The sequence below is a fragment of the Grus americana genome, chromosome 18 (assembly GCF_028858705.1).
Source record: "Grus americana isolate bGruAme1 chromosome 18, bGruAme1.mat, whole genome shotgun sequence".
Taxonomy (NCBI): Eukaryota; Metazoa; Chordata; class Aves; order Gruiformes; family Gruidae; genus Grus; species Grus americana.
In genome coordinates this window covers 9,886,089-9,911,497 of record NC_072869.1, presented here as the reverse complement: position 1 = coordinate 9,911,497, position 25,409 = coordinate 9,886,089, and the positions used below count along the sequence as shown (strand labels likewise).

General features: G+C 39.8%; 1 protein-coding gene across 3 annotated transcripts; it reads right to left on the bottom strand.

Annotated features, from left to right (window-relative positions):
- Window positions 1–80: 80 nt before the first annotated feature.
- On the bottom strand, window positions 81–20,394 carry NARF (nuclear prelamin A recognition factor). 3 transcript variants are annotated; one of them, XM_054846533.1, is made up of 12 exons: window positions 20,214–20,394; window positions 19,444–19,532; window positions 18,816–18,896; window positions 17,688–17,831; window positions 15,863–15,995; window positions 14,438–14,572; window positions 9,379–9,497; window positions 8,385–8,514; window positions 7,610–7,682; window positions 4,903–5,040; window positions 4,348–4,505; window positions 81–3,799 (listed from the first exon to the last, which is right to left on the bottom strand). In XM_054846533.1, the coding sequence occupies exons 2-12, from the start codon at window positions 19,468–19,470 to the stop codon at window positions 3,558–3,560; spliced, it is 1,380 nt and encodes a 459-aa protein (XP_054702508.1). In that variant the 5' UTR covers window positions 19,471–19,532; window positions 20,214–20,394; the 3' UTR covers window positions 81–3,557. The 3 variants fall into 3 exon arrangements, with proteins under 3 accessions (XP_054702508.1, XP_054702509.1, XP_054702506.1); XM_054846534.1 differs by lacking the exon at window positions 20,214–20,394 and adding an exon at window positions 19,652–19,668; XM_054846531.1 differs by lacking the exon at window positions 20,214–20,394 and having other exon boundaries at window positions 19,444–19,707.
- Between the last annotated feature and the right edge of the window lie 5,015 nt (window positions 20,395–25,409).

Genomic DNA, 25,409 nt, shown 5'->3' with positions numbered 1-25,409 from the left:
TCATCAGACAACCACATATGTTAGAACAAAGTGTACTTAAAGAGTTAAGCTTTTATATGAAATAAGACAGAATCAATACGTATTTCAGTATCAAGATTTATTTAGGACAAGTCATGGTCATGCTCCATTTGAATACAAAGCACCAAAATCTAGGTAACTGAACATTATTCAAATATAATCCAGTTGAGACTGCTGCAAACAGATATATCCGTTATTCTAAGTGATAGCATAGCCCACGTCTGTCCATGTTCATTAGCTATAGTGGACAAACACAAGGTGCTGTGGCTGAGGCAAACTTACTGGAGAAGGCATAGCAAAAGTACTTCACAATGCATATCCCTTGCTGTAGCAGTCTCACAATGAAGTACTATAACCCAAGGTATCTAGCACTTGATATACTCAAGCCAATAATACCCCAAGACAATTTCCAAATTAATTTAACATTTCCAGTTACTTTTCCACAATCCCTCCAATTTAGTATTTTCTAAAAATCATCTAGAGACAAGATTGTCTCAGCACAACATTCAACTGAGAAGTAAAGCACTATGGCTGTGACCACACTAGGAACTTTTCCCATTGCTGAAAAGGCAGTAGCAATGAAAATTATTAGTTGCCAAAATCATATCAGGGAACTAAATAATGCTGTAGTTTCAGAAAGTGTGGCTAGAAACACGTATTGTGAACAATGACAGACTTCCCAACTATAGATTTAAAAGCCAGAATCAAATCTTAGGCAAGTATTTCACTATATATGAAGTTGCAACAAGGTCTTCCCATATATGTTAAAATTTCAGTAAAAGAAGGTGGAGGGGGAAGGACTTATTACAGTTAAGGGAAAAATCTTTATTGTCTTTTAAACTGGCACTTTAAAGAAAAGGGCTTTAAAAGCTTAAAATCAATTTTACTCCAAAAAGTCTTATAAAACAAAAGCTGACAAAAAAGACAAGTATCAGTCACTGTAAGTCAATAGTTATAATACATACATTCCACCTAGCCACTAAAAGCTGCCCAGTTAAATGCCTTCCTCGTTTTTTGAAGACTACTGTGGCAGACAAATAATCTACTAGATTTTTACATTGCTACTATCTCAATAGGTTAAAATACTTGAGTAGATGGAAGAAATGGTGGATTCAACTGAAAATAGTTTATTTTATGCACAGGGCCACCAATTTCCCTTGTAGTGGGAACACAGCACAGTATACTGTAGACAGATTTATTTGACCTACTGGCCCACCCCTGGGGTCTCCCACCAGTATGGGAAGTGAGGCTCTTCAGTGCAACAGGCAAGCGTAACGGCAAAAGAGAAGATGTACACCAGTGCCACCTACACAAGATGATTCTGAGTCGTACAAACAGTTCAAGAGTATCCTTTCAGAACAGCAAGGCAGTTCTTGTGTAGTTCAGTGAAGATTTCATCAGAAAAGCAAACAAGTTTTTCGTACCATTTCATCCGGTATACACACATTAAAAAAATAAGCATACTATACAAAGAACAGAAGCAATATAATTTAAACATGCCATCAAGCTATAAACCATATATACATAGAAACATATGCCTATACAAACAGAACAAGACCACTTTATTACAAGATAATTTTGTTGAAGTTTTTGGAAGAAATCATGACAGAGAAAGAAAATCAGACCAAAGGAGCTGGATGTTGCTTCTAGAAGTAATCTGTTCAGAAATTTCATGCAACCCCACTATCTTTCTTTAGCAGACATTTATTAAAGTTTCGGCTATACGTAGGTCTTCCCACAATTTCTGGACTCCCTTCCTGTACAGAGGTAGATTTCTGTAGATGTTCTGATATTGCACCATGTAAGTATAATGTTTTTATTACAACAAGGAACAACTAACAAAGGTTAATTTATGGGTATAATCTCATTGTGTGCATTCAGGTAGCACAGTAATCAAATCATTTGCACTTGAAAGAAAACATCCCTCAAAGTGAAATGTTTTGTTATTTAGGTGGAGGTCCAACTGAAAGCTGTAGCCCTACTAACAGCTTCACATTAGGAGAACTATCTCGTCATCAGGGTAACATACTTACTCTCCTTACATACTCTCCTTTTGAACCTCTTATTTAGCAAATGCAAGAACTCGCCTTGACTTCACGGATGCCTTTATCCCATCCACTGTGTTCAAGTTAAATGCAGATTTCAAATATACACAGGTTTTTGCAGTATTAGATCTTACTCATACAAGCGGTTGTAATATTAAGAAATTTACAAGAAGATTCATTCGAACACTTCCTGAAATGATTTTAAAAGCCCATCCACACTTTCAGACTGGAAAAGGAGAGCTGAAACTTGGCTAGCTTCAAACAGCCATTAATCGTGAACAAGGTTGATGCTACTAGGAAAACCTGAATGAGTTTGGCAGTAGTTTCATTCGTGAATAACTAACCCTCTGACAACTCATGAAGTTGCAGAAAAGCTTGCATGCAAATACCACTTTAAGATGTCTGTTAAACAAAACCTCTACAGCATACTTAAAAAAAAAAATGCACCAAAATTCATGATGCCAATGTAGAGTAACTTTGATGAGCTCACAAGCATTGCTAAATATTTTTTCAGAGGCACTCCATGAAGTTATTCTTACAGAAGTCTGACAACATGAAGATAAAGGAAAAAAAACAATCTGGTATTCTCTATACCAAAACATGAGAGAATAAAAGTGCTCTAAGTCTGGCTCAGCACATCTAGCAGAATTGTAGTACGCGTGCTCATGTGACAGTGCATATGCATGTTTCACTCTCATAAAGAAGCCAGACAAAGTAAGCAGCACCACTCTTCCTAGCTGCAAGTTTCTAAGAAAACTTAAAAGGAAAGAAAAGTTCTCTTTTTGTACCAACCAACCTATGTGGGACTATTCTTAATGAACGATTGCATTATAACCATCTAGCATTTGTTTCCCAAGTTCAGTTTATATGAAGCATTCTGTTCCTTACCAAATATTACATCAGTAAGGAACTGTGACTAGTTTGGAACTGAGTAATTGTTAAAATATGGATAGAAGGCATACATAAATTCATTACACTTCTCCATATACACATTTGTCCCTGTAAAGGTTTTTTTTTGTTAGCAAGGCAAGTAAATCCCAAGTTACTTCACAACAACTGCAAAAATAGTAAAATTCATGACTGTTTTCCCACGATGAAAGGGACTGCATACCTAGGAGTAAAATAATCTTGCCTTCTTGGGGGAGCCCATTTTGTGAAGGGAAGCCTTCACTTCAAGAGAGTAGCTTCATCAGGAATTACACTCCCTGCACCTGGCAGAAAGTGCTTATGTACCTTGCAAGATCAAGTTTTTGAATAAAGAAATCCATTATATGCAGGAGATTACACACAGTAAAAGTTAAATGACAATGGCAGGAACCAGGGCTTTTGAAGACTTCTCTGTTTTTAAAAAGCAATGGTTCTTCACAAATAATCCGCAATTAGGAAGCGTCTCATTCATACACTCGGCTAGTGCATAGCATCTGCGATTGCATAGAATGTTTCCAGTGCTGAATCTGTAACTAACCTAAGCAAATCTTTTGCAAGTTTGATTCATTACCATTTGATATCCAGATTGCTTGCTGTTTGATTTACTGCACTGTATTTGGTGTGCAAAGTTTCCTGGACCTTCTTAGAGTCCATGCCTTCCAGCCAGTCCTGGTACAGCTTTTGTACATGCATGTTGGTTTCTGGAAGTCTAACAGGTATTGCAGCATACACTTCTTCCATCTGGTTAAGCAGTGCTTTATCTGGTTTTCCATCTTCAGTTTGGGCCTGACCTTTTCCATTTAGGCACCCTTGGGGGGGGGGGGGGAAGAGAAAATTTAGATTAACTTTGAAATTTTTTTTCGAACTTCTCTAAAGAAAAAAGTTCTCTCTCTACATAAACTATCCTCTGCACGCTGCTAGAATTTGTATTTACTTGAAGTGACTCCCATATCAACAACATTTTAATGTAAATGAGGTTTACCATATCAACAATCTTTCTCTGCCTTCTCCATGGTTTTATGATCTTAATTATGTTCCTTGTCTTTCCTTGCCCTTGACAACCACCATTTCAGAGTATTTCCTCTGAGGTTTGAAATAATCACAAAAACCATGCTATCTCTTATTTATAGGTCAGAAGAGAACAAATAACATTGTGGTTAATTTTAGAAAACTCAATCAATTTCTGAGCCAACCCTGCACATGTAATTGGTGTTCCGGACCATTCACTAAATAGTAAGCATTTTAGATAAAGAAGAGAATTAAGAGGGAATGAAATTAAGTGCCTGCCTGTAAGACAACCTTCCTTTGAGATTCAAGATAGTGTGTGGAACAACTGTGGATCCACAATTATTCTTACCTCCTGGGCAAGCAAGGACTTCTACAAAATGGTATAAAAACTTTCCTTTTTTCAACTTCAGAACCATGTTCTGGATATTTCTAAAGCCATAAGCTGCTGCAAAACGCAGCACTGTCTCACCATCCTTTTCAAGGGTAACTTCTTGAAAGTCCTTGTTTCTATAAAGATAGAAAGAGAACATTGTAAACCCCTGCACTACCAAAGGGATGATCCAACTGTGTCAGTTTATAATCAGATGCTCTAAAGAGAACAGAACCAGGGTAACGCAAGATTAAGGTGAACTCTTCCAGTTTCTAAACAGAATTAAGTAGAAGTTGGGTGGAATTTTCAGAATAGAATTATACTTAATTTTTAAGGGTAGGTTATTGTTAATATTAATTAAGTTTATTAATAAAGTTGAAGCTAGCAGGAGCTAATTTATAGGAACAAATGTACAGGTTTATAATATGTAACTGCTGATCAGTGAATGATCCAGGTTAGCAGTAACTGCATTTGGGTTCACTGTAGTACCAACTAGCCTATCCTACATAACAAGGATACAAAACTCTAGCTTACTTTAATGCTTTGTAGGTGATTTCTTTGATATCCATGCCAAAAAGCTCCTTCGCAGCATGTTTAAAAATGTGCTCCAGGTAACCATCTGATCTCTTCCCATCATGCCTTACCACATCTCCCTCCTTTATTTCATCAAACCTTAGAAAACAACAGAAAGATCAACTCTAAAATTTCATTCCTTCACTTCAATAAAGTAGTATGTTTTTCCCCTTCTCTGCCTCCCCCCCCACAAAAAGAGTATTATAGAAGTGAGTAAAAACATATTGACATTTTTATTTATTACAATTTAAAAAAAAACCCAACAAACTGTTAGGGACAGCAGTAAGATGGTGGAAAAAAAAATTGAAAAAATTATAAAAGGATGCAAGGCTTTCCATGTTCAGAAACCTTAAGCAATAGCAATTTCTAAGAACACACATTCAGCACATCCGAAAGACTTGGTTAATGGCCATTCACTGTTCAGGCAACATTTTTGGGGAAAAAAATAAAAAATAATGTTTAGCCTCTGAGAATGTAAAAGTACTTCAGAAGTGACAAGGCTTTGCTCACAAACAATTCTCCTGTCTCCAGGAACTGTTTGTCACAGTCTGTAACACTGTACTGCTAAAATAACACTGAATCAGTACAGTTACGACCAGGCTTTGTCCCTTTCAGATGAGCACTACACTATAGTTCAGGAAAGAAAATTAGTGAGATGGTATCCAACAGGCATAGCATTCACCTGGAGGTTCACCTCTCCCTCTATTAAAAACAGAGCACTGGTCAGCACACGCCGCTGTCATATGAACTGCTGGTGATCGCCAAAGACTGCAGCTCTACAGGCTCACGTTCCTTTCTGGTGAAGCAGAAATCAATAGGGGGGTGTGGTAATGCTAGTTTCAGGAAGAGGTATTAGTCTTCAGATCAGCAGACTGATTACGTCCTTTGCTCTTACATGTAAAAGCCTCTCTAGATACAGTCTAATTACCTTCTTCCCAGAACATCCAGAAATGACCTTTCCTGGCCTACGCTGCTAGCAGCGGCCTGAGCACAATGTTCAACCACAAAACCAAAGTGAAAAATTACCACAGCAAACACCTTCCTAACAAAAAATGCTGAAGTTGTAATAATGACAGACAAGTACTTTAATCAGTAAAGAGCTGAGGTTTACGAATTTAGTATGTCTGTCCCCTCTATGGCATGCCATTGCATTTACTTAAGAAACTACTGCAATTTTTAATTATTATTTTTTTAATAAACTTGGGTGATTTTGTTTCATGGTATGTCTCCTAGTTTTAGCCAACTGCTATTTGTTAGCATTCTCTAAGTACAAAGGCAAGTTGAGAACTCAAATTGCTGCTGTGCTGGCGCTTGTTTTAAGAGGAGGAGTTCAAATTACATAAAATTTCTCTGCAAAATCTACTCTTAAGACCCCAGAAGAGCAAAAATTTCTATCATCAGGTCGCACAGCTTGAACCAGTATTATCAGATTAGTCCTTTGAAAAATTACCATTATTTTCAACATAAATTGATGCAATAAACCAGGTATATTCTGAATAACAGCTTGTTCTTTCATTGTACAAGCTCATTAAGAAATTAATGACCATGTCTATATGATTACATCTGTAAGATCTTTATTTATGTAATTCTCATTTTGTGTAGCAATCTCTGGTAGAAGTAATCATAGGAACTACACTACAAACACAGCTCAAACTGTTACCACTGTACCACTTAAATTTCTCCAGTCTAGACAAGGTCCAAACAGGATACTAACTCAAAGTGAAAAGGATTTTAAAAAATTTCCAGAGCTTTCTATTTTGTGGAAGAAAGCATGTTTATTGGTCCACTACCAGCACTTTGGAAAGATACCAAGTAACATCTGTCACACTTGAACAAAGATCAGTGAGCAGTGAGACCAGCCTTTGTAACTAAGCCTGAGAATTAAAACAACATGCATGCTGCTTTCTGAGCCAGTCATACAGTGAGTAAACAAAATCTCCTCAATGCTTTCTGTGATTTTCATGTAAAGCATGTTTTGATTTTACCTAATACTGAAAACCGCTCCTTTCAGAATAAAAAAAAATAATTACCATTTCCTGAAAGGGTGCTACTTCTACCAATTCTACATTCAAATATTAGGGGAAGTGGAAATTTACTGTCAAGATGCTGCTCTGAATGAGGGAAGCACAGAACAGATGGTCAACCCCATGATTACATCCCGGCATCTTTGTGTGAGGCCAGACAATTGGAGGGGGGAGATGAGACTGTTCAGCTTTATACAAGCTCAAGCAGAGGAGAACTCTGAATGTGGTCAACACCCTGAGACAGTCACTTACTAGCAAGTCCTGAACTTGATACAGTCAAATCTAATATTACTGCATTAAAATACAAATAAGGAGCTACACAAACCTTCAAAAGTCATAAATTTTAAAGGAGTCACCAGATAGGGGTCATTACCTCAAATTCTGTGCTTTGTATTTAGACAGTACGTAGAGTTTTCTATTATCTATTTCATATTACTTTTATATATAGCAATGAACATCTAAGAGTACTTTGGGGTTTTTTGGCCACTATATAAAGGATGAGGCTTTAGTATACTCAGGCTTTGATAGAGGCTTTCTTCCTTTAAAAAGAAAAAACTCTTTTGAGAAGTTTTATGTTGAAAATGCTCAAATGTGTTGTCATTTGTCATCAAAATAACGAAGTAATCCACAAAAAAACTACTTACAAACTATCTACAGCTACTTCAGTCACATCTTTCATAGACACATTTTTCTGTTCCATTATTTGGACAATTTCACCTGTAGGAAAACATATGACATTTTACTTCTAACACAAAGCAAAATGCACATGCTGTGCCCGTTTAAGAGATCAGTATCCCAACACCTGTACGTGCTTACAGTCACATTCTGCAATTCTTACTAGAGTCAGCTCCCTCCAGTAACTGAGGAGCCTGGCACATCCAGCCCTGAAGAAAAGGGCCTTCGCCTTGCTCCAAGCTTTGCATAATGCTATCCTGAGCTTTTCTGTTCGGTGAAGTTTCAAAGATGCTTCTACACCACAGGGGAAAAAGGTGGATAGGTAATTTGGAATTAAGCCTAAAGACAAGAGCCACACCAAAGAGCCACTGGTGCCATGCATTTGGAATGATATGAATAATCCCAGTGGAGATTAATTAATGACCACAGACAAGCAAGACAATGATTTTTAATATGGATTTGCATAACTCTTACCTTTCTCAAGAGGCTGGGAAAAACAAATACATGAAACTTGTTTTCAGATGAATACCAACTTAGAAGGCAGGCATTTTTCACTTTGCCTTCCCTATACAATACCTATACTACCAGTAGCACAAAACTCTGTACTGATTTTTTTAAAGCAGAAAAAAGCCAACCTTACAACTAAAGCGGACTTGAAAAAAAGCAGTGTCTGGCATAGAGGCTATTCTAACAATTGTGATTCACTTAAATCTTTATAAATAGTAAGTTTAAAGAAGATTTAACCTGATGTCAGAACACAATCAACTTCCTGCGAATTATACAAGGCAGTGTAGAAATCTTCCCGCAAAGCTTCCAGCTTTTTGTCGTAACAAGGCGCCACAATTACATGGAAAATTTTATCAGGAGACAAGTTCTGTGGAACATAGGAGAGAGCACATGTGAACACGAAAAGCAAAAGACAGCGTGAAGGATGAGAAGGATGAAAATAGCATCATAAACTCTATGCAGGTAATACTAGCAATTAAAGACTGCTGCACACAGATGGAAGTGATTTACCAGATGTTATAAAGCATCAACAACAGACATCCAGAGTCAGTCTTCTGGCTGAAATTTTTACTTATTCCTTCAGACCACATTTTCTGTGGCTTTTGATTGCCCTAGATAGCGAATGCAAGTCAGGACTTGAGAATTCTGTTTTCTAGCTGTCACTCATTCACTTTCATCCACAGCAAGTCCATCAATATTTCTCCATCTATGTGAAGACAGCAATACTTTCCTCTAATATGGATGCAGTTAAATTTAGGAATATGTAAAAAGAACAGCAACATTTTCAACATACGAAACAGACAATTAAGGTTAGTTTCTAGGATACAGTGCTTTTATTGATCCCAGTTAACAGGGCAATTTCTACATTATTCCCCTCTGCTCCTGTTTTGGTTGTGCTATAGACCTACACAGGCAGCATTTAACAAGAATCTCCTTAGCTACCCTGTATTTAGTTTTATCCATAAATATCTAACTCCGTGTTGCACTTGGGAGCACAAGGATTGCTGCCAGCTCACACTGCATTGCATGAAATGAGGCTCTTTGTACATTCTTCTTATCGTGGGCACTTGTATAGCAGCAGAGCACCATTTATTCTTCAAGTAAAGGACAAACAATTCAGGAATATGCTTTATGACTTTATAATATACTAAGATCTGTATTTCAGTATTAAAACCTACTAGTCCATCTTTTTATAAGAGCAAAATGGTAAAAGTAAATCACAGTTACTTACCTGCTGCCTGGCAAAGTAGCCCTTCACCAGGGAGCCCATGATCTGCTGTGGAGACTTTGCAGTGCAAATGTGAGAGGTCACAAGATTGGTAAGTACCCTTTCAGCATACCGGATCCAACCTAGAATGACAGAAAATCACAGTTAGATAGTGAAGCAGCACATAAGCATGGCAAAGTGGCAGCAGTTATAGAACAGCTCTTAAAAACGAAGGCACCTTCACAGTAGGTAGGACATTTCTGTGTAGGCTGGAAGCCCCACCTTGGGAACTGTAGGAAACCTCAAGGCTCTAGTAATAATGCTTTACAGTTGGCTACCAATAATTCACTGTGTCATTAATTCCAGGCCTAGAAGCCACCATGAACCTCATGACCTATTACAGCCTTTCTAATACGCAGATTTAACACAGCCGAAAGAACAGGACCCCAGCTAACAAAGAGTAAGTTGACTTTCTAGACCTCAGCCCTCAGATCACCAGATACTACAACAAATGTACTCTGTTCAGCTGCTTAACTGTAACCTTCTGTTTCGTGAGATTTAATATCCACGTACCCAGCTTGCCACCTCTAGAACAGAAGAGTCACATGAAAGCATTATCACAAGATGCACATGGATTAAGCCTGGAAAAAAATGGCTTCTTTTACTATTGTTAGAGTAGCCACACCTTCTTTAGAAACACCCACACGCTTAACCACACACAGAGTAATCAACTGAAATCTCTCTGTATTCAACATTCTGTCTTAACTTACTCAAAAGTCCCCCTCCCTTTCACCAGGCTCCTTCAGCACTTAGCTATGACAGGCTATGTATATCCACACCACCCCACAGCAGTTCTATTATTCCCTACCTTCCAAAACAGGAACTGACAAATGAGCAGATTAAGATATTTAGGGTGTGCAATTCTTTGTTAGGCACTGTTACTCTTACTGAAAACAACAGTCCGGAATCTTTCACAGCAAGGATTCAGAACTTTTTCCTTCAGCTACATGAACTGAGAACCAGATACCTAAATTGTACAGAAGTGTTAGACCCTGCCTTCTATGGAAGTGTGTTGCTTTTGGTGCTAAGAAATAGTGAAAAATAGAAAACTTAAGTCTTTTATCTTCAAACAGATTAGTGTTTACATAAAAGAGAAAAATTGCTGTGAAGTACATGCTGCCCAGGAAAGGTAAAACCTGCAGGTTAATTCTTATTAACTATAATTCCACATTACCAGGTGTCACACAAATGTGCAAGTCAGGACACTGCCACAAAGGCCAACAACAGAACTGGAATTCAGTGGTATTCAGATAGTTTGGCACTGTATGGCAGAGAAGTGGTTTTCCCAGTGTAATAAAATTTTACTGATGAAAATGAGAAAGTATAAGTATTGGGGAAACATGAGGATCCTCCAGTTGTTTAATATTCCCAATTCTTGTTTAAGTACAGACTTCGAGATTAACAGATACTGGTCTCCATGGAAAATCTCAAAGATGCTGTCAACGAGCATTCATTTCAGTTGTAGAAAAGGCTAGGGATTGTAGCTTTACATTTCAGGACCCTGCTGGATTGCTAGACTCTGTATAGGAAGTTTGCTTAATGTCCAACTTCAACCAGGACTTCAAATCCAAGACATTACCTGCAACAAAGGACTTAATTTTTTGGTGCTTGTTACAAAGGCCATATTAGCATATTGTGCACAATAACTATATCCTATTTCTTAAATGGCTCTAGTATCAAGTGTCAAAATAAAAAAGTACAGTTTTTAAAAACATTCTGCCTTGTACTTTAGCAGCATTTCTGAAAGGTATTTCCCTTATACTGCAACTATGACTACCATTAATCACCAGAGCATTCCTGCTATGAGGCTAGTTTTCAGAACTTGAAAGTTTTAGATATTGTAGTCATGAACGGTAAGAAAATTTCACTAAGTCCCAAGAGACTTCTGGCAGGTATTGCCCAAAGCAATTTCTTAAATTGTTTCTTCCCTTGCAGTAGATGGAACAAGTGTCTTAGTAGTTCCAGCTCCACAATGACCATTAGTCACTGTTTAATTATACAAGCAGCCTTGGTGAATGAGCAACACGAGGTGTTTATCTGCACTTCACATACGCACTAGTTGTTTCTGCCTACTCGTCAGCAGGGCTGAATTCCAGACCCACAGTTACAGGAAGCCTAAGATACCCAGTTCTTATATCAATGTACATCTGTACCCATACAGACCTATACCCTTCAGAAATTCATTCAGATTCTGGGCCATTTGGTGGCTTGCATTAGCATCAAAGAACAACAAGAAACCCCTGCAAATAACTGTATAAGTTCTTACAGATGTACTTCAGAACACGTTATTTTTAGTGGTTTATTGTGAGTAGATCACAAAGATGCACGCTGTAAATGTCTATACATCAGTATAAAGTGCAGAAAAACTAAGAAAACTTTTGCTATGGTAAAACCCCACTCCTGTAAAAGGAAATTAGTTTAGTTGACTGGGACAAAAGCATTTGAATTCTCAATAGTTATGCTCTTCCTACTTATGCTGTAAGCCTGCCTCCTTGACACATTCTAGGAGTTCACAGAGGTTGGCAATGCATTAAAAATGCTGACTGGTTCCCAGAGCAAGACCTTCATGTTGCTTACCAGTTTGGTAAATTAAGGAAGAGAACTGACTACTTGTAGGATATTAGATATACAATCAGTAGTTATACTGTTGTACTTTCAACAGGAACCCCCCCTAACCCCCCAAATTATCTCATTTTCTTTAAAAAGAGCAGTAGGAGGAGGTAAGAACAATTAAGATAGAAACAATAAAATGCCCTGTTGTCAGGTTCTGAGACTACAGGGGCTATGCTCCTCTGCTCATGGTAGATTTTATACCACAGACCACTCCTGCAGAGGGTGGTATTTCTGTGGAAAGTTATAGCCAAAGATAAATAAGAGTAAAGCAGTTATACTTGAGTTCACATTGACCTTATATCTACAGAGCTATATAAAAAACTTTTTGTGATAAACACACTCAGTAAACAACATTTCTGGAACAAATTTATATAGTCTGGGAGTAGAGAGAGGAAGGAGAATGAGGAACAGAAAATGCACTCAAAGTCAGGAAACATAGTGAACAACCTTTAAAGGTGACCAATCATGACTTCCCACACACCACCACCACCCCCCCGTAATTGCTGTCAATAGGAATGAAATACCATATGCTTTCAGAATGGGTCTACAGTGATATTTTGGTTCGGTTTTCCAGAAATGGAAAGCACCCATGCTTCTGCTAACATCTACACCACAGCAGACAGCTAACTGGTGCTGAAAACAGAAACAATCTTTTGTAGAACAGACAAGGACAAGAAGAGTGCTCCATTAAGTATTTCAGAATATTTCCAATGAGAGCAGCAGATAATCTGAGCTCTGTTTCTAGATGAAGAAAATTAAAATTATCTCAGAAGTAGTTCTAAAAGAAATCCTCAGGTTTTGAATTTTAAATAAACCATGTGCAACAAGACAAATGGGGGTTGTTTCAACTTCACAGGTCTTACATGGGGAAAAAAAAAAGCAACATATAGTATGTCTGCTCCCAAAGATATGAGGTAACACTAAGATAACAAAAAGAGACTTTTCTTTTAATACATATATGTAATTCCTAAAGTGTAACCCAGATACTTCCACTACAGAATACAAAGAACAAAAAAAAGTGCAAGTATAATTCAAATAGCAGTATTTAAACTTTAAACCAGTGACAACAGCAGATTCTGGGGATCACCAAACACAACTCTAACTCACTCTCTTGTCACTGTAACATTTCTTTAAAGAATGCAATCCACAAGTTATTTCAAAGCTAGAAAGAAATACTTTTGTATTTTTATTAGCCTTTGAAAAACACCACCATACTTTAGGGTGGAGTTGAGGCAGGAGTTAGGCAAAGGAGTTGTTTTAACTCCTTTTTGATACTTCTTTTTTAGGAACGTGACTTATCCTACTTAAACTGAATGATGGTGTGCTAACAAATGCAAAAAGTAAACAATGACTGAATGATCTGCAGCTTTTCAGTTGTGTTAAGCACAGGTTCTTTTCATAACAGAACAAGTTCTCAGGAGCAAAATTCTCAGAAGTGAGACACTGAGTGAGTCAAGTCTGTGACATTTCAAGTGGGAATTATTTTGTAAGTGTTAGACATAATCATCTCACAGTCATTAAGAGTAATGTCACTTGCTACTTTCTCCTAGGCTTAAGTGGCAAGTTCAAAACTTTGCTTAAGATAACAGAGGTTGTGGTTTAATGATATCAGTTAGCAAAGTTCCTTGAAGATTTTTTTCAATAAGGAAATGCCATGTTAAACTTTGTGGTCTGGACATGCAAGCAGCAGCCACTAACTCCTCAATTCCAGTTCTGATTAATTTCTCCTAAGGTCGTACACAAAGCACTAAAACCCGCAGTGCTTCTCTACCCAGTTTCATTATCCAGAGGTTCATACATCATCTATGCTTCTTTAATAGAAGTGATGGAAAATACAACTGACTAATGAATACCACATATAAACACTAGCACAGGAAAGGAAAAGCTCAGGTTCTTTGTATAATCAGAAGCTGTGGACTACAGCAAGGTTGGTTTAAGAGCAACAATAGAATTTACACTCCTCACTTTATACAGAGTTCCAACAGAAGACAACTCTAAGATGCAGGTAGGGAATTTATTGCAACCTTTATATTTGACTGTGTAAGGCCCTACACTGAATTAGCACATGCCTTATCCAGCACGATCACACCTGTTCTTTGTCTGCATGGTTCACATTTATGACTGTGGCTTTTCTATATGGGAAAGCTGATGATGCCTGTTGGAAACAAATTCTGCTCTCCCAACAGCCTGTGAAAAAAAAGCCCGTGTAGCAAGGCACTGAAACGCACTAAGGATTATCAGCGCTACTAGTAACAAGTAGCATGTGTGATATTTGGTATCTCTCAAAAGCAAAGCCAAAACACTCTAAGTTATCTAAGGCTCCCAAATGAAACCACCCTTTCCTTAGTTCCCTGGTAGTTCCAAGGAGACTAGGCTGAAGTGCAGGAAGGTTGGAGAAATCAGTTCTCACCGGGGCAAGCAGAGGCAAACATTGGTAAGGCATGCTCCTCCTGGTTCCTCCGTTGATACCGCTGCACAAATTCCCTCTGGCTCTCCAGGATACTGAAATCAGCAGCTATAGTGGTGTCAAATACATAATGCACCCCTATGAGAGAAAGCAGTAAGGAAAGTGAATTACTAGAATGATTTCCATCTCGCAGGCTTCTTTCCAAGTTCCAGGTCTACAGAAAATCTTGGAGGATGAGTAAGTATATTCTTTTCCCTCTCCAAACTTTCACAAATAGTAGAGTCAAAAATAAAAGCCACACATTGAAAAACTATCTTCTATGTCACGAATTTTAAAGGACCATCAACTTGCTAATGCTGACTAGCAACACTTCACATAGTGGTCTGCTTCCTTACGAGAAGCTTGCCATTCTGCATATATTTGCTTTTTGTTTAATTGAATGGGATTTTGCAACTCCTGGGCTATATGCAGTGACTCCTGAAAAGAAGCATTCTTTTCAAAACATGCTGAAGTCACGTATCTTTCTCCACAAAAAACCACATCCAGTTAAGAGGCATATCTTCCATTGCTGAAGCTGTCTGCAAAGGTACACGAGCCTATCACCAACATAGCAGAGACCTTCTGTCTGCTTATTTAGCAACATACTCCCTATATGCCTACATTGTACGGAGTGTGTCCCCGCAGCAAGTGAGGTGTAGATAATTAACGCATTCTAAGAAAACTGGGGCCCACCAGAACTTCACATTCCTTTTAGATTAAGAAAATATACTGGGTACAGAGATGCATAAACGCTATGAAACATGCAAAAAATATAAGGGAAGAAACAGTTTAAAGGTTTATTACTATCCTTTTCATTCCTCCCTCTCATACATAAAAACCACCGAAAACTATAGGCATAGTTTTTTTTATTGTTTAAAAAAAACTTTGTATATGTAGCACAAAGGGCAAAGGAAATATAGCTTTAACATAAAATAGGCAGATTCAGCAGTTCTTGTATGTAATTTCAAGTTACAGAAAAAACAGAACTGAGAATCTTCTAGAGATATAATGTGTCAACAGGACTGGAAGGCATTTAGGATAACAATTCCCTCCTCCCTCGAGTTACAAAATAAGGGGAAATCTTATTGAAGCTCATGACCAAATCCTCCCCAATTTCTTGGTAGTGACAGTTTTGAAGACAGCTCTGTAGTGTCCTTCTATTCTGTGACCTTTACTATCAATGTGGTAGCACCTCCACCAATCCATTTCTGAAACTGGTCTGTCATACTGGTGCACCGTCATTAATATCTCAGAGTGCACATTTCGAACTCTAAACCAGATTGTGCAATGGCACTTTATGACTGCATAACAAACAATTCTGCTGAAGAAGCAAAAAACTTAAAATAATCTCCCATTTCTGCTCCCCCATCGTAACAAACCCAAACTTACCGAGACTTTTGAGGAAACCACAGAGTCTCTTGGCTGCATCATTCACAGAGATACTGAATTTAGCAGCAAAATAAGGCAATGACTGAGGGCATATAGACACTGCCAACACTTTGTGTTTTGAGGTATCACATTTCTGGTAAACAAAACAAAAACAAAGAAAAAAAGGTACGCAATTACAACAAGGTAAGACTTCCTACTTTCCTTCCCTTTTCCACTCCTGGAGTTATTCCTCCATGTCCTATGCTTCAGTGGGACATATCATTAAAAACCCTATGAAACAACTATCAAGTTTCCTGAGGGCAGGACAGGATGTCCTGTCGGTGTTCATCCCTAATCATCTGTAGATGTTTCTTTTATATAACTCATGGAAATCCATCCCTCCTAGGACAATTCTGTGCTTGGTCTCCTAATGGCATAAGAAAAGTTAAGACATTCAGCACCTATGATGGTCTGGCAATATGAAACATTCTAGCAAGTATGAAAAAAAACCCCCCATATGTTTAAACATTAATAAATAAACTAATGTTTACAGGAGTATGGGCATTTTAAGTTACAAATCCAACCCAGCAAATTACAGATCCGACCCTTTGTTAAGGCTCCTGTGTCTCAATCAGTGAAGTTGTTGAGGAACACCGGCAAGGTAGGACCCTCAACAAATCAGTGTTTGCAGGCACTGAAGAACCCTTGGAAAATACCCAAGATGGCATGCAATTGTAAAGCTCTGATGACCAGGACGTTTGTTTGAAGATGAACCTTGTGTTTCAGTTGGAGCATTTTCCATACCAGTGGAACCCTTGAAAGACAGACCAGGACTATGCCACAGACAAATCGCACCCTACAAAGGTTAGAGAGCATAGCTTGTACCCTAAATGCTGCACAACGACCCTTCAAATAGAGCTCATGACTGCCTGGAAAGCATCTCTCTTGCTCACTGTTCTCTTTTGGACCCCTGAAGTTCTGATCAAGGCACCTGGCTGCCTCCCTGTTGTGGACTTCAAGCTCTCTTAATAGGACCCATGTGACCCAAAAGATTCCCTCTCCCCCCGCTTTCTTCTCTTTTTCTCACATACAACAACATCATACTGTATGGAGAGTTAAACTAGTTCCAAGAAAATTGAATCACTATGTAATGGATCCTCGTATTTATGACACTTACGTGCAGATTAAGAAAAATCATCAATTCTGGTAGCTGTTGCATACCAAGTAAGGACACAAAAGTCTGGAGCAGAACTAGAATCATTAATTCAGTACCAAGATCTAAAGATCTGAGCACCACACATAGCAACTAGCTTCCAGGAAATCCAGATCTCAGCAGAAAATAAGACAGCAATAGAACACGTTTATAAGTTTTGCTAAGAATGCAGACAAAAAATTCTGTTCCAAATATAGTCAGCTTGAATATAGATTAAAAACAATTCTACTTCAAAACCATGCCTTGTTAACTTTGTATTATGCAGATACATTGGCATCAAAAGCATCCAGAACAGTCCTAGTAACGAAGGTATGAGTATTTATAAACACTGAATCACAGACTAATTTGTTATTACAGTAATGAGGTAGTTACATTTTTCCAAAGATTTGACTTCTGCAGGTGCAGTAACGTTCCCCTAGTATTTATGTTAAGTGCCACAATCTTGCATCTCTAGTGCAAAATTAGTTAAAGTACTTTAATGTTCATCTTGCCTGAAGTTTTCACTTCCTCTTTGGACAAAGTATATCCTGATAAATCTTCACATTATCTGCCTTGGGAAACCAAGCTGCTTAGTCATTCTGTAATTTCCTCCTCCTCACAGAAAACAGCATGTTAGTGTTTGTGTCACTTTACCTTGTTAAGGTTAAGAATACGAAAGAGCTCCTTCTGATTCTGTTGGAAAACTCTGGCTCCTTCTTCTGATGTCATACAATTATCACAAGCTAGGCAGTCACTAAGGAGTATTTTAGCATTAGCCAATGTATGAAACTCATTTTTCTGCAGAAAAAAAAGTAAACTAGTATTTAATAATGATCAACCAATTTTCAAGACCCCTGCAATGACCCAGCTGAAGAGCAAACATGCTCTGTTTTATTTAAAAGAAGACAATCCACAACACTTGCATGACATCCAAGATTATTTAGAAGTAATCAAAATAATTTGTTCCATCCTTCTTCATGGCTCTGCTATTTTTACTGTGAAACTGCAAAATGTTTAAGTGTAAACATAGATCTAAATTTAGCCTGTAGTCTATGTTCTAGTAACTTCATTTGCATTGCATTTCAGAGCTGACAGTCCCCATCAACTTACCAAGCAACCGAGAAAACTTTTACTTGAACTACTAAACGTCTTTAACAGCCAGGTGCCTCTCTAACAGCACGATGGCTTTGGCTTTTCACCACGAGGTAAACCAAACAGAATGCAGTCCTACAATTACACCGACCATATACTGTAAGATCGAAAGTTTCCCGCTTCTGGCTACAATACCGTTGGCAGCTCATCTGTAGGAAGAGGGAATACTTGGATAGAAGCGCAACATAATCAGACTACTTGCAAAAAAAGGGAACAAAAATCCCTCAATTAAGACCCCATTTCCAGGGAAACAGTTATCTGTCTGATATAAAAAAATAAGACTTTTGTGCACTTGTACTCTCAAAACCCCTCTATTATCCTTACAAGCTCTGCCTCTGTTCTGAAGACTTGATGTAAGATTTTTGACACTCAAAAAATTTTTTTTAGAACTTCAATTTCGGGTTTGTGTTTGCATAGTAAGGCTTTTTTTTTTTTTTAAATTTCATCTTTTTAAAAGATTCTTGATTCACTTGTTATGAGATGTCTAGAAGTACTCATAATTGCTTACAACTGCTTGTTGATTAGTGTTATATTTAGTACTTGAAAGTTCTCTACTTATAACCTCCTTTGGGGTAGACAACAAAAAAAATACAAATAAGAGCATATCACAATTTTTAGGAGGAACATTACCTCTTCAAAACCATCATTTGAACTCAATGCATCAACAGATGTACTTTGCGTATCATCATTTTTCTGTTTTTTACTGCATTCCTGAAACAAAAAAAATACACGTTCACCATTCAGTAAAAACATCTTTGCAGAACTGTCTGTATCACTAAAACCTAAACTAGTTATTTTACAGTTTTTTGGCAGTATGAGATCTAGATCCTTACACGCAATGCTTTGTTTTTGAAGTGCCTTTGCTACGGTGGAAATAATTCCTCAGAAATTCACTTGCTTTATCAGTTTTACAGTTCTGAGTGGTTTTCTTTAATCCCGAGAGGAAGATCAAACCGAGCACGGGAGAAGCTGTGTGCCAACGTCGCGACCGTGTGTCCCGACGATAACGCTGCTCGGTACCTTGCCGGGAGCTCCCGCCCTCCGGGCGCTATCACCGCGGGGCTGCGGTGCAGGTGCCGGCGAGGCCGGTGACCTTGGAGCCAGCAGCCAAACGCCGCTCCGCCGCACGGGGCAAACCGGGACGCCACCGCCTCGCCGGGGGAAGGGGCAACGGGACCTCCACCGACTTGCCCGCCCCCCTGAGACGACGTCCCCCGGCTGAGGGGCGCGGGCAGGGCCCAGCCGCCGCCGCACTCACCTTTTTGGTGCAGTTCTCGCACTTCATTTGCGATCCCGCCGGCGCACCCCGGCCCTGACGCGGCTGCCGAGCGCTCCTCGCCGCCGGGGCTGCAGGACAGGGGCAGAGCGGGGCAGGCCGGTGAGCCCCCGCGCACAAGCAGCGGCCGCTGCCAGCCCTCCTTCCTCCGCTCGTTCCCTCCCGTCCCCGTCGCCCTTTGTTACCGTACCCGCCTCCTGCCCCTCTTATCGCCCCCGCCGGGCGGTCCCCGCAGCCATGCTGCCCCGCCGTCGAGGCGGGCCGCCCGCCCGCAGCCAATACGGCCCCCGGGGCGGGGGCGGCCCCGCCGCGCCCCTCACGTGCTCCGCAATTTCCTAGGCTGTAATTAAGCAACAAACGGCGCCGTCCCTCCCCCGCGGGCTCCTATCGCCCCAGCCCGTTACGCGGAGCGAGGGGGCACCGAGAATTTTTTTGGGGTAAAAATCACTCGGCGACAGAAACGGGCCCCCGCGGGGAAAGGTGCCCCCGGCAAGCGCGGAAGCTGCTCCGCAGCACGGCCTTGTTTCCGCAAGCAGAGCGGGGCTCCCCCGCCCACAGCCCGGGCAGCTCTGCCGCCGCACCCCCTCACCGCCACCGACACAGAGGTGAGGGGAGAGCGGGCGGGCGGCCGCGAGCTGCAGCTGGTCCGCTCCACGGGGGGGGGGGGGGGGAACGGGGACAACAAAACCCCACAAACCAACCCTAAAACAACCCAAAAAGGGAGTGGAAAGACGACGAACCGGGCACCGTACCTCGCCGCCGCGGTGGGTTGCGTCCCCGGCAGGAGGAGGCGGGGGCGGGCCGCCGAGGCTGGCCGCAGCGGCAGGCGGGGCAGGCAGCGCCTCTCCCACCGCTGTGTCGCCGGCAGGTTCCCGGCTGGGCCCGCCGCCTCCCCGCCCCCCCCGCGCGGCGGGGCTCATTGTGGACCTGAGCGTCGTCACGTAGCCGCCGACGGCAGCGCGCCTCCGCGCGTCCCCGCCGCGGGGCGGGCACGGAGGGAGCCTGCCGCGCGCTCGCGCTGCGCGTCCGCGTGTGTCGTGTGTCTCCCCCCCCCTTCTCCCGGCCGTTAAATCCGACCCCGGCAGGAAAACGGGGAGCGGGCACGTGTGACCAGCCAGGCACCTGCCCGGGAGCGGGCGGCCCCGGGGCCCGGCGGGGACAACCGAGCACGCCACCGGCACCTCCTGCCGCGCTGCCAGGCTGCACAGCCGGCGGTGATGCGCGGCGGCCTCCCAGCCCAGCCCAGCCTCTCTGAGGGTAGTGAGTCATGCGACTGAGGGCAGTTCGGTGCAGCTTTTCTCAAAGGTTTGCTGCTTCGCGTATTTTTAAAACCATACTCTGCAGTTGGGTTGTTTTTTTTCCCGATTTTTGTTTTCTCTCAGTCCCTTTTAAATGAAAAAACACCATGGAAGTTACTAATACAACATGATTACTATTTTATTTAACTAATACAATATGATCTCCCATTTCTGTAACAAAATACAAGTAGTAGTGATCCTGTTCCCAGGAGGTATCACGGATCCTTACACATAGCATTACTGAACATAGACATCAGCCTTCCACAACCTCATAGGCCCCAAAGTATCAATTAAGATACTTACAATTTATGTCAGAGCAGTTGTCTTTCTAAACCTCAGGTTGTAACATTTCAACAGAAAGGTTCAATTCACATTTTGCTCCTCTTAACCCCCCCATTTGAACAGACGTGTATAAGCATATACCTACAGCTGCACAGAGAAGTTTAAGAATAAAATGACATTTTAGAAATTAAACCACAGAACTTCCAACAAAGATGCAATTTCCTGTCTAAACAGCAACTTTCATTTATCAAGCACACTGGGTAAACCCCCTCCCATTACAAGGTCGAATGCTTTAATCCTCAGACAACGATTCTGTTAAGCACAAATGCAATGCTGTACAGGAACCAGAGACAGCCTTGGCTGCAGAAGTTTGTCACCCAGCAACAGAACTCTCTCAAAAAAAGGCTTTTTTTTTTTTTTTTTTTAACATTCTGCTCTGGGATTACCTTTAAAACAGTAATTTGTGCAATCCTAAACAGCCAAACTCAAACATTTGCTTCTCTGGATTGTGATGTCTTTTACAGATAGTTGCAGTGAAACAAATATTTAATTTACAGACTATAGGTGACTTACCATTGAGGTCAAGGAAATCAGGAATTCCTTAGCTTTTCCATAATGAAAGCAGAGACAAACACTTTCTTACTGTCCATTTAAAGAAAAATAAGCTGATACTGCTTTACATATACCCTGGAAAAATATCACTGATCCTAGCATGAGGTGAAAATTGTAATAGCTTTGGTTTTCATTTTCTGTGCTTCTGCTATCTTCATTCAAAATGCTTTCACATTTCATCTTAGTGTATTAACACAAGGGTTTTTTAAAAGCACTACAATCACTCTAGAGCAACTTAAGAATTTGCATTTCCTACAGAATGGCTGGAACGCAATTGCTCCCTGCTGACATCTTGCTCCCTGTTCCTTTGGATGAATATTTTCATACTGAAAAGCTGTGCCAATCTCGCAATTTATTCTACAAGGATACAATAGCCATAGTTGCATTGACAAATATAGTGATAGCACAGAGGAAAGCTCTAAATTAGGAATGTGTTGAGATTTGCACTTAAAGGCATCACTAAAATCCTTCTGTTTCACACTTTGATGATTATGCTTACATTTATTATCCAAACTCGATATAGTGATTCTTCAAAAGACATGACAGTTTTGGATACTCCTGTAACTGCACAGCTAAAAAATATTTTAAACATTATTTCCCCCCATATTTCTTTATATTTGCAATGAAACATAACTACATGAAAGTTGAAATATTTACAGAAACACTGAAACACTGAGAACTTCTTAAACATATCTACTTCATCCTCTGGCTTAGGAATAACCTGCACTGAATTAATTTCAATTTAAGAATTCAAACAAAAAAGAGCAGAAACTTGTACAAACTGAAGAGTGTGCAAGGAATCAATGTTCCAATGCATCGTGTAAGATTCTAGTTGTGTAATCATTAGATAATTAGATGTCCCATTTATTTTATTGCCAAGAGCAATTTCTGCTTTCCATTAGCTATTTATGCCATTTTCCCCACAGAACATCAGATCAATTACCATCAGCACCATGCCTGACAACCTGAAAAAAGAAAGCACCATCCTGTTTTAATCTGCCACGGGGGAGGTAACGGTTACTACCTTTGCAACCGCTGCAAAGCTACTTCAAAAAAAACCCCAAACAACAAACCCTCACAAATATAAAAGCTTTCCTATGTCAACAGTAGGCAGCACTTAAGATCATGACTTGCTTTTATGGCCTCTCTTGATATATTTGGCCTCCATTGCTCCATTTAACATTTATACCTGCACCTAAGCATTTACACCAAGAATGAAATAGAAAACAAAATATTTCTCAATGAAAACAGTATGCTGCAAGCAGCTTCAGAAAGCTTTAAAGACTGGTGCTTCATGCATCAGACCTGCAAGACATTGCAAGCTGTAAACGCCTCCTCAAGTTCGTGACAGCATATGCCACTCAACAGCTGTCAGAATTAGGCAATAAATCTTCATTACAGCTGGTAAACATGTATTCCATGGAATCATTACTCCCCAGGCTTTATACACACTGTTCCCATAGAGGTCAGTGGGGCACCACACAGAGCTCAATGGGATGATCTCATTTATAACAGGGACTTAAAGCCACTGCAGTCCAGCTGCAAAACAACACTGCTGTGGTGACCGTTTCCAACCATGTGTTTAAAATCAAGCACACTAGGAATTTTATCCAAGCACATTAATAAGATCACATGCTTCTTGCACTGGTGAATTTCTAAGACCTCAGGGGGAAAAAAGGGGCTAGAAAAGCATATTTAAAAAAATGGTCTGAAATTAGGAAAAAGGACCAGAAATATAGGTAGTGTCAAACTAATGCAAAATAAAGGCCAGTTCTGTTATATCTGCATGTTCTTGTATTTAGCTCAATGACTTAAAAGTTACAACTGTATTTTCTATACAATGCCTTACAAAAATCTATTTTTATATTATCAATCAAGAAGTCTACAAATAGTCAATTAGATATTTCTGAATGTTTCTTCTGGCAAACAGTTTTTCTTTCTGCAGCAGCATGTTTTGGAATTCATGCTGTTCTTTAAGTCCAAGATCAGGCTTCCAAAATGTGTTTCTTCTTCCTTTTTTTATTGGTAGGCATAACACCACTTACCTACTTCAAAGTGCTGGTGTAAAATCCCCATGGGATTGCAAAAAAAAAAAAATGTTGTAAGAATCATTAATCAATACCAGAAGCTTACAAGGATCCTTGCCATATTCCAGTTTGGACAAGTGCTTGTATGGTATTTCCCATAGTTGAAATAATTTCTCTCTAACTTCATAATTAAATTAAGTCATATCAGGTTATCCTACTGTGGTCTTTGCAGAACTGGAGACTATATAGTTGCTAGTATTTTTGCAGAGAGTAACACAAGAATGCTGTGTGGTTTATATTGAGTGGAGGGAACAGATGAGTTTCTTATTTCACTCTACTCTAGACACAAAAATCTTTTGTATCACTCAAAATGGCTTAACATTTAGTTTCTGGAGAAACTGGTTGCTTATAAATGCTGACTGACAACTGCTTATACATAAATTTCTTTTCAGAGGACTCAGTCAGCTGCTTGTTTGGGGTGAGAACACGTGATACTTATTACTTCCCATTTTCCATCTAAATCCAGCAGCTGGTACCTCATGACTCACAAGCATGCCAATTCATTCTTGCAATTACTCATAGCCTTTTCCCATTAAGACAGTGACACAAAAATTACAGATCAGTTTGTATTTTCTACCACTTACAGTCAGTTAAGTCTAAATCGTGGAGTCTGAGGGGTTTTTTCCCCCGTCTTCAAATAGTTCACTCTGGACTGTTACAAAAACTACTGTCTGATCAAAATGTCAATTACTGTTCACCAACAATGATGTTCAAGAGCAGCAGAACAAACTTCTACCATGTTATAGCCTTGAGCAAACACTGCAATATCTGGATTCATGTTAGGAAAAAAGCCAAAAATTGAGTACATCATTCAGGAAGGACTACATTCCTGTGCAACAGAGAGGACCAAATATAATTTATAGGTGAAGTTACACATTGGCTTACATAAACAGAATTTAAGAAGTTAAGCTAAACTGCAGATGTCTGCATTTTACCCATTTTGTCCCAAAGGTGACATGAGCAGTTGCTCTACTGGTTTGAACAGGAACAACTTTCACATGTGAATGATGTTTAACTGAACTAGAAACACAAAGGATTTTTCAAATGTAACCTACTGTCCACAACAGGAAAGTCACTCAGTATTTCAAGCAAATTATATACTTTCCTCCCCAAATAACGGATTTTCCAAAATTAAGCCTTCAGTTGACATATGATTCACAAAAATTTACAACATCAACATTAAACCCATAAGATTATCACTGGTATTTCTGTTTTGCAATCCCCCCCTCAGTTTTTGAGCACCAGCATTAAGTTTTTCACAGTTCATAGTTATAACAACTATCCAAAAATCCATTGCATTCAATTATTATAATAATAACTTATCAATGCTGAAAGCTAAAGCTTAAAAAATACCAAGTATTACAAGAGCTGCAACAAAACAACATCAATTGGTAATACTGATATAATTTACTACTGGGAAAAAAACAGCAGCAAAACCCCTCACAAGTATCAAGAGTGATATTTGAAAGAATGGGAAACTTTAAACAAAGAAGTCAGCTCTCTGCTTGCATGTGTGTAGTTATTTGCAGGGCTAACACCCATAAAGACACACATACACAAAACCACACTCAGTACAGAGAAGCAACAGCTTTTAGCTGCTGCAACAGGGAATCAAAGTCCCAGCAACAGGTCTTCTCTTGACAGCTGTCTTGAGACAGGTTTGTGACAC